Source organism: Centroberyx gerrardi, chromosome 9 (assembly GCF_048128805.1).
Source record: "Centroberyx gerrardi isolate f3 chromosome 9, fCenGer3.hap1.cur.20231027, whole genome shotgun sequence".
In the NCBI taxonomy this organism is placed as follows: domain Eukaryota; kingdom Metazoa; phylum Chordata; class Actinopteri; order Beryciformes; family Berycidae; genus Centroberyx; species Centroberyx gerrardi.
In genome coordinates, this window is record NC_136005.1 from 12,142,975 (window position 1) to 12,153,122 (window position 10,148).

The 10,148-nt window shown below is 43.5% G+C and overlaps 1 protein-coding gene across 1 annotated transcript in view; it reads right to left on the bottom strand.

Annotated features, from left to right (window-relative positions):
* cers4a (ceramide synthase 4a) overlaps positions 1 to 1,517 on the bottom strand; it is a 16,264-nt gene extending 14,747 nt beyond the window's left edge. Inside the window, exons 1-2 of the mRNA XM_071925970.2 lie at positions 1,500 to 1,517; positions 276 to 452 (exon numbers count right to left, since the gene is read on the bottom strand). Coding sequence (XP_071782071.1) covers positions 276 to 451 — 176 coding nt within the window. The 5' untranslated portion in view covers position 452; positions 1,500 to 1,517. The remainder of the gene's footprint in view (positions 1 to 275; positions 453 to 1,499) is intronic.
* Positions 1,518 to 10,148: the final 8,631 nt, after the last annotated feature.

The window sequence follows — 10,148 nt, forward strand, 5'->3', positions numbered from 1 at the left end:
TCAAAATGGCTTTGCATTTTATGGCAAGGGAAAGGACATTTATATTGGTTCCTTTACACTGACTTGACACATACTATCAATCATATACCATTCAAGATCATGCTTGCAGGTCCAGCTTAAATATTGGAAACTCTACTGCTCCGCTGAGTCGGTGACTGTGAATCTCAAAGTTCACGGCAACACGACGAATAAGAAGATCTTGTGTCTGTGATTTCAGATGCCGCTTGAGCCGGCTGTGTTGGGACGCAGCAGGGAAGCAGGCAGGTGAGCCTCACCTCTCAAAGACGTATCTAAAGGCTATGAAGCCGAGGGCCAGCGGCAGGGTGTAGAGCAGATCCCTGGGCAGAGGATAGCGGCTCTCAACGTCCTGCATCTCAATGTCCTGCCAGCGGATACCAGGAGGAAGCCAGTAGTCCTCCTGCCACAGCCACTCATCTAATATGGCCTCCATCCTGAGGAGAGGAGAGGAGAGGAGAGGAGAGGAGAGGAGAGGAGAGGAGAGGAGAGGAGAGGAGAGGAGAGGAAGATGGAAAGGACACAAAGATAACAAGTTTTCCATGTGAGTGTTTAGCGGTGTCCAAAGCAAACCCGACCTGTTAAAACATTGATGTTGTTTTAATATTTATGTCAAACAGCAGCTGGGACCCTCCAGATTAGACATGAAAAGACACAGAGAGGCTACAAGACAGTTTGTTGCATGTTCACACTTCACAATGAGCTCCAGACCGTCTTCCACACCATAAATGTTTACTGGTTTGGTGTAACTTTCTAGCATGGTGCCAATATATGAAAAATACTCTCTTGACCCAGGTTGATTAAACTATAAGCCGGCTCTGCTTATACTTATACTTATGTAGGGACCCACCAGAAAAAGCTCCTTTGTGGACCCTGACCCAAGTATAAGCCTATATACGCATCTAAAGAAAACCTGAAAAATGCAGCCTTAGAGCATGCAAGCACGCACACACACACACACACACACACACACACACACACACACACACACACACACACACACACAGACACACTACCTTTCTGCGATTATGAAATCACATGCTGACAGGCTGATCGATTTGAGTTTAGAAACCTGCCACATAAATATTACCACAGATCCATAATGATTATAGCGGCACACAACATGATAACGTTTGTCAGAACAGCCTGCTGTCAGCTGGCAGCAGGACAAACCAAAACACCGAACAACAACAGCGCTGCCAGAAATAAAGCGCAGCGGGATAGGCGTAGGAGGACACACGCCTTCCCCACAGAGACAAATACATCAGGTTTTATTCTAAAAGCCATGCAACATATAATGATGATCATATGAAGCCTCGCAGCGCCGGGGGAGCATGCCTCTTACATCCCGCTATAGCCGAACAGCCCGATCAGAAAAACAGCCTATGTTGTCAAGCAGATCAACCTATTTCAGTCGCTGGAAAACCCCTAGAAACCCCTAAATGCCCAGCTGTAAAAGAATAGAAATGCAACATTGGGCTTACCTGTCCGCGCTCTTGTGATGGGGATGGGAAGCACACAGAGGCAAATGGGCGAGGAGGAGCGTTTGACGCAACCTGCTCCTGCTGGGGGCGGAGGGACGCGCTGTCATCATCATCTCATTGGCTTTTATGTCACTCAGCATGGGATGAGCATATGGTCTTTATTTTGTAGCCCCGAGACACACGTTTTATGAGCCGATCATCATCACAGCGCAACACGGCACGCTGCAGTTCTCTGACGATGGACAGAATCATAATAGTTATGAAAATGTGCTGTCCCACATTAGACACTGAGCGATTCACTGCAAGAAATGGTCAATCTTAATAAGTCAAGTTAATAAGTCAAGTAGTGTCATATTCAGTCTCAAAATCTGTTGTTTTTTGTTGTTGTTTTGTTTTGTTTTTTTGTGAGACATTCTCTCATTGGCGAGATAGCTACTTGTTTCCATGCAGTTTCACTTGTTTCAGGAAATTTCTAAAAACAACTGTCAATATCTTCTAACAAGGGTGAATAAAGCAGATCACTCTAATATTCAAGAAGTTGATTTGCTTTGGAAACAAGTGAACCTGTCTCACCCCACAGATCTTTTTTTTTTTTTAACTTCTTTAAAGATAAATCTGATTCTCACACTCAATGCAAAATGACTTGAAAGACTTGGTAAGATGGATTTTTTTTTTGCAGTGTTCAGTGAACTACTAAAGGGCAAGCCAATGCCTAACCTGCTGAAACTACTGCAGTTGACCATCTTTGCTTCTGGCAGCATTACCTGTTGTGGCTATTAGTCAACAAAGAGCAACACCTAGGAAATTTCTGGAAAAAACCACAGGAGTCTGTCTCTTGTCCTACTTCCCTCTTGTCCTACTTCTTAAGGTGTGTAAAGAGAAATGAACAGTGACATAAGGAGGGAGTGCATGATTAAAAAGAAGGCAAAAAGGGGGCCATCCAGTTTTCCTAAATAGTAACAACTCTGTAACCAAAAGGCATGCTGAAAACACACAACACATTTTAATGGTTATTCCACCTTATGTTTGTTGTTTGGTGCTTGCCCGTCATGCCATTCATCAAAGCATCTCCTTCCTTTTGCACGAATAATTACAGCAACGAAACACCTGAAGCCCAAGCAGCTGACACAGTCAGGAGTGAAATGGATTACACAAGTTTATCTGGGTTTTGCAAGAACCAGACTGGGTTTAGAGGGAACACAGATCAGACGGGGGGAGAATACAATGGAAAACAAGGCGGTATCAGTGGAGTTTAGGAGAACTTCATTTTGCTTCTACATAGTGTGACAGAGGGCTTATTATTTTAGTTGTAGGTAGCCCATAGTGACATTTATGACACTAATTAGCATGGATGCAAATTCAGTGTGTCAGGTGGGGGGGACCAACATCGGGATTTGGTCAGTCCTTCCAAGAAAATATAGGTTACATACACACAAACACACACACACACACACACACACACACACACACACACACACTGGTGAACTCATTATATTGATACATAAAGGGACTAGTCTATGACATTAGCCATGTATTTTAGGGGAATCTCATTTGCAATTAATCTTAAATCTTAAGAATAACTTGAATTTTAGATGTTAAAACATCAGCATACAACAATCCAAGGTCCAATCCAAAAATATTCATAGTACATGACATTCAGAGAAAAAGTCAACTAATTAAAGAAAGCTGCTGATCTCTACAAAGTACTCAAACTGCAAAGACACTTGTGTGTTTTAGCGATGGACTAACAGGCACTGGGTCAAAGTAGTTCTCCAGCAGTGTCAGGTTTTGTTGTAAATCATATACTTTGCGACTAATGCCACTTTGGAGAAGTTGGAAATTTGTGCCAAATTGAATGAAATGGCTTTTTCAGGTCTGCAAAGCACGCAAATACAGTATATTTCCTTGGTTTTGAGGTGGACACAATTATTAATAAGTGTATGAAGGGTTTAAATGTGGTCTAAAGTTTGATGTTTGGGTAAGAAACCAATTTAACTTTTTGATAGTGTTTTGCTCAATCATATATGACAATAATCTGGTATGTCATATGCTGAAATATGGGTGTGATCTGGAACAGAGGTATTATCACACCCAGATTTAAAAATATGGGTATTATCACACCCCTATTTTTAAATAGGGGTGTGATACACAACATAACTTTTTTTTTTTTAAACATCACTCGGTTGGTAAAGCCGGAACAACGTAAGTTAAGTGACATATCTGCTCTGCAATAAAAGTGTCTGCGTCCCCTGTGCCCCCCCCCCCCCCCCCTCCTAATTTAATGCCAGTGCTAATTAGTGAAATCATTGTTTCCCAGAATATGGAACTTTTTATGGAGCACGTTTCTCATCACCAGCTGATTTACTGTTGTGCATACAACACATCTTAAACAAGTCATGTCACAGTTTATCATCAAAGGTATTTATCAACCCAGAGGAAACTCAGGAGGAGACTCATGCAGTCTTGGGTGGAACCTGATTCAGGGAGCTGTGCCAAACTTCCACAGAAGGGGAATCTGGTGCGGAGATTTTCTTTTTCTTGTCATTGATAGCAATTGACAGTTGAGTTAAGAAAGCTGATAACATGTAGAGACGTGCTCACATGACACTGCCTTTCATACCAATCATACTCTAACAGCGCTCTCTGTATTACAAAAATCTATGAAGCACGAGGTAAATATTTGGAGGCAGGTGGTGATGGGGTGTAGTAGTTTTTAATGTAATATGAGTGGTGATAGGCACTTAGGATGGTGGAGGCAGTTTTGCACCTACATTTTTATGGCTATCAGCTCAAAAAATTGCTTGAATGCCATCAGTGTTGAACTTGACCTATGGAGAGCCGAGTATTTATTTATTTTTTTCCTTTGTTGACATCATTTCTCTTCGCATTCTCCCTTTATTAGAAAAGGAAAAACACAGATGAATACAGTTAATCAGGATTATCCTTATGCCTTACACCCTACATGGCAACACCTATATCTTTGCACAAAATAGGGAGCAGCTGACAGCGTATCAAATGTCAGTGACCTGAAATGTACAGATCCACAGAAAGCACCCTTGTGTGTCACATATTAGTTACATGTTATGCATAGTGAAGATTTCTAATCTGGGCTGCACAGTGTCCTTCACATGATCCTATTGACTATACAGTAACTGTAATTCGTTCTCCCATAGCTGTTCTCCTTCATGTAGGACTGCTATGAACAAATTAGTGAATGACCGCACTTAATTGCATTTTTGAAAATAGTTTTTTTGATGTGCCACTTGAGAGCAAGTCTGGTACATTAAATGTAGTTTATGAAATATCACATATATCTTTTTAACCCACATACTGCCAGTGGCAAAGCAAAGCCACTTTTGCAGGAGGCTGGTCTGGCTGAGTGTGTGTCTGCCTCTGAACATGTTGCAGACTGAGCATGTGATTCCTCTGAAGCAGTTATGACGAAGAGATGAAGAGGTGATTATTTACTGTAACCTTGGGGCAAATGTTGCAATGACGGATACACTTGAATGTTCACACACACACAGACACACACACACACACACACACACACACACACACACACACAGTCTTACTTAAGTCACTTTTGGGGTATTTACATAGACTTACATTCATTTCCTGGAGACTTACCCTAACCATAACCATAACCACTACTTGCCTAAACCTAACCCTAACCCTAACCTTAACCACTGACCCAAAAATCTGCTTTTTACCAATTGGGGGCACGGCTTTTGTCCCCAATTGCACAAGCCGTCCCCAATCAACTGGTCTTAAGTCTGGTGTGTGTCCCTGAAAGTGACTTAAGTCATACCCACACACACACACACACACACAAAAGAAGGATTGTATTCTGCAAATTTCTGTCTGTGTTATCAGCCGGCCTCAGAGAGTGATTTACGGCTGCAGGTTTGTCTTCAGGGTCAGGATTGAGGTTTGCTGTGTTTTGCGTTTGTCCCCCAGAGTGGCACCACAGAAACCCTGATAAGGCTTCTGGCTGACAGGTTTATTTGTTGCCACGACGATAGCATCTCTATAGCGAGGGCAGCGTCATTTCCCTGGCCGGGTGTGATCTGTTATCGCTGCACGTTTGTTGTGTTAGCGATCTGTTGTGTGTTTGACGTGCCAGACCTAATGCTTTTCATGTCTTTAATACCTGTGGGACGAGCCTTTCCCTACACACGCTCACACAAACACACGTACAGACACACACACATGTACATGCTTCACACACACACTCACTCATACACCCACAGACACACACACCGAGACACACTTTTTTGCTTCCCCCTTGTTTACTGAGGGTCACAGCGCATGTTTGTCATCAGGCTCCAGGCAAAATAATGAATTTTCTCAAGGTAAGCCATGGGGGAAGAAATTATGTTATTAGACCTGAGATGGAATGTGTCCTGACTGGAGTAATATTATCTAACCTCATTTAGTTGATCACACTGGCAGCATCTATACACGTGAACATAAGCATACTGGCATGAACACACAAACACAAACATACTTTTGCCTGCATACACACAGGCAACAGAGAGAGACACCCCCGGATCCTGATGAACAAAGATGTTGCAACATCTTAAAACAGCAGTGTTGCAAAAAAGATCAACTCAAAGTTGGTTTTGAAATTAGGCCAGAGAACTTTATACCGTGGTTTTCTCATGAAAGTAAAACTGTGTGTGTGTGTGTGTGTGTGTTGGACAGCTATTATTGTTGTAATGCGCAGAACGCTGGTGTCCAAACAAGTATGGCAGCCAGTGAGCTCATTTCCTGTTTCACAGCCAATCACAACACAGATGCACAAACACAGCAGTGGGCAAGGTGCTGAAATTAACCAACACTGAACTTGCAGAATGACACTCTGAACCTGTTCAACTTTAGACCATGTATAAAAGAGGCCCAGACTGCATAAATAATGTTATTTATGTATAATGTATAATCCCTTGGAGTGCATTTAATCCATTGGAATCTTTGTAACCTTATTACCTTAACAGCTTTATTTAGTTTTACCCTGGTCTATTTTTACCTGTTTTTTCCTCTTTTCTCTCTCCTCTCCTCTCCACAGTGAAGGCCTTCTGTGTGATCAAAGCTCTTCTCCACTGGCTCCACATCGCATCAAACACAGATTTTCCCAACTTTGGTGCTACCTACAGCCACAAGAGGGCTGTAACATTCAAACATAACGAGGACAAAATACAGTGAACATAGAAAGTGTAAGAACTGTAAATGGTATGCTCCCTAAACAACCTCACCCACAGACGATCCACCATCCACTTCCACGTTGTGTCTTGCTGGGCAGTCCGGGCCTTGGGGAGTCGGGATCATGGAGGCCCCTGCAAGGCCCCCGGTTCCTAGCTGGGTCCCCCTCCGTCTGGGCCAACAAAAACACAGCCGGGGAGGTGGGGAATGTGCACAGGAAACCAGTATTTCACAGCAGCAGCAGCAGCAGCGGTGGCGGCGGCTCTGAGCTGAGCTGAGCTGAGCTGAGCTGAGCTGAGCTGCTGGAGGACCTGGCCGGAGCACAGTCACGTTTCAGCCAGGGGCGAGGGGGTGTGGGGGTGTGTGTGGGGGGCTCCTCCAGGAAACACACACTCACAGCTTTCCCACGGGACCCTGACTGGGGATTACAGTGTGCACACACACACACACACACACGCACACACATACTGTAAGTTACATGCACATTTTGGCACATTTTCCTATGTACTGTCTGTCTGATCTGATTCTCTCATTCCCTCTCTCTCTCTCTCTGTCTCTCTCTCTCTCTCATGAGCACACACACATGCACACGCTTTCGCCCGTACAAGTCCTCCTCTTCCTTTCGTCCGTTGTCCCCCTGGTCTCTCTCTGTCGTCCCCCTCTCCCTCTCTCTGCCAGGTGTTTTGTCGGCTCCCTGTGGCTGCCAACACAACAGGGCCTCTGTTCTCTGCTGCCTGGGCTTTCTCTCTCTCTCTCTCTCTCTCTCTCTCGCTCTCGCTCTCACGTGCATGCTGTCTTTCCCACTCTCACTTTGTCTCCCCCCTTTCTCTGTCTCTGTCTCTCTGTCCCTCTATTAATTTCTCTCTCCCCCTCTCCCACCGTTCCTCCAGCTCTCCGCTGTTGTTTCTCATCCTGTTGTTTTTGGCGTCAGCTCTCCCTCGGACCCCCGGAGTGAAGCCAGTTAACTCTCCAGCTCTAAGCTCTAAAGACAACAGGGCAGGCCTCTCCTTCTTACCCCACACCCTCTCTGAGACCGAGCTAACACAACAACTCGAGGCGTACAGTAAAAATGTTGCTCCAGGGGTAATTGGAAGTCTCCCTCGTTGACAAGGTTTGACCTCATTCCTACCCAGGACTAAAAAGTGCTACCGCTACGTTCCAGCAGAGGGCACCAGATATTGCAGTGTCCTCAGACGTCTGACAGTCTGTATGTCTGAGAGTCTGTAGAGTCTCCACTGTGCTGGCAGAGCGTTTAGAGAGAATTTATAATTTCATATGCAAGTCTGAGTCTCTCTAGTCTCTCTTGTCTAGAGTTAAATTCATTTATTTGCATGAAATGATGAAAAAAGAAACAAAGAAACTAAAGATGACAAAAACCCAGTGAAGGTCAGTGAAATTTCTCCTCTAAGCTGAGTAGTAGCAGGGGTTTGAGTGGCCCATATGTCTTCCTCTGTCTCTGTAATGTGATGCAGAGTATATGCACTCTCATTCCTGTGGCTTTGGGAGACCTATGGCTTTATTTGTTTTGCTGCTGACACGACCGTACAATGCATCCTCTGATTAATTTTCATGAAACTGATGGAAGAAGCAGTTTTTCCTTTGTGGTCACCACTCCAGCGACCATACAATAAGCAATAGCTATTTTGAGGTCCATCATATGCAGCAAGTGTATGATGGGTGTAGTTTTCCAAATTAATTTCTGCTTTGGAAGCAACTTAGGAAGAGGGAGAACACCTGACCTAATAGAGCGGCCAGCTGTCTGGGTATCCCTCAGTGTGTGTGTGTGTGTGTGTGTGTCTGTGTGTGTCTGACTTGCGTTTGTGTGCTTGTGTACTCTATGAGAGGTACATTTCCATCCTTCAAGGAGGTAAACATCAGTAAACTTCAAGTGAGGAAGTTTGATTGTCAAGTATAAAGTCAGCTACAAAGCCTCTTTCACCCGCCTGTTTATGGGCTTAATTAACAGGCAAACGTTAAGTCAAATGGAGGGTACGTCATGAGTCGTGTCAGGCTGGGGGTCAGTCTCTCATAGCCTCACTGTGGAAGTATTTAAGAGACCCCGGGGTCGTTAGCCATAATCTCCCAGAGAACCAACCAACGCAGAGTATTGGCGTCATTCTCTAGCATAATGGGACACAGTTTTCAGAAGATATTGTTCTTATAAACAGAATAGCAATAATAGGGTCGGTAATGACAAATAAACACGGCATGTTTAATTTTATTTAATTCAATTTAAACCTTTATAGAAGTTACACTTTTAATTGTATTTGCAGGTGTGTTCTGCATACCAGGGCAAGTACAAACAACATCTCTAACACGGAAACAGTCAACAACAATAGAATAGAAGAATAGAAAAGAAAAGAAATCGGTCCAGACAAACAAGCCACGAGCCACAAAGCAAAGAACAAAGAATGACAATTGCTATTGCTAAAATCTTTCAACCTGATCCAAAATTTTCCATATGATGTGAACTGTACAAAAGAGAGAACAGAATAGAATATGAAGTAGAATGTAAATAGCTTGAAAATCGAAATATGTAAAGGGATAATACACACCAAGCCATCCAAAACTAGTAGGGTACTTGGGTCAAATAGTATTTGCAAATACTTTGTGGTGTTTATTTCAAGCTACTTGAAGTACCAGATGGGTGGGCACACCAGGACACCTATGATAATTATGTCAAGTCAAATTGGGAAACCCAGAGGAATACACCAACTTGACTTCCAAATACTTTCCTGTGATTGTCTTAAGTTTCTGGCATTCATTGTATTTTCCTACGTGGTAAACCTCAGCCATCCAGAACCAAAGTGGGCTAAAACAAACAAATACTATTTGACCCAGGTCTTGATGTCTTTATTCTGATAATAGACCCAATTTTGTCATGATTGGATACCCTTCCCGAGGGGAGGAGAGGCTCTCACCTTAATACTTACCTGTACCTGGCCCTCAACCCAGGAGCTCTAAAACTTCTTGAAAGAGAAACCAGGTGAAGCCGAGCAGTAAAACTGTTGCTATCGGCTATTACCTCTCCTCCCAGCTAACGGTACACCTCACTAATGACCTGCAACTATGTACAACTGCTGTTCAGCTACATTTGCTTGGGGTAAAGGTCACAGGTATTCACAGGTATAGGTCTGTTTTGTGGCATTCCTCAGCAGGAGGGAATGAGGAATGAACTCCACTATTTCTGCAGCTGCTCAGCTCTGTCTTCCAGTCTTGTCAAGTTCCCAAAATTCAATGTGTTTGAAAATGTAATGATAATTCATTGGTTCTTTTCTTCTTTGAATGTGGGTGATTGTTTTTGAAAAATGAAGGAAGACCTTTGCTATTCGTCAAAAGGACAGAGGAGGTGCCGGGCGAAAAGCCATGATTGACAGATTGAGAACATGACTTTTGTATTTTCCAAAAGAGAGTGGGTCATCCACACTCATTCTCATATTTCCATAG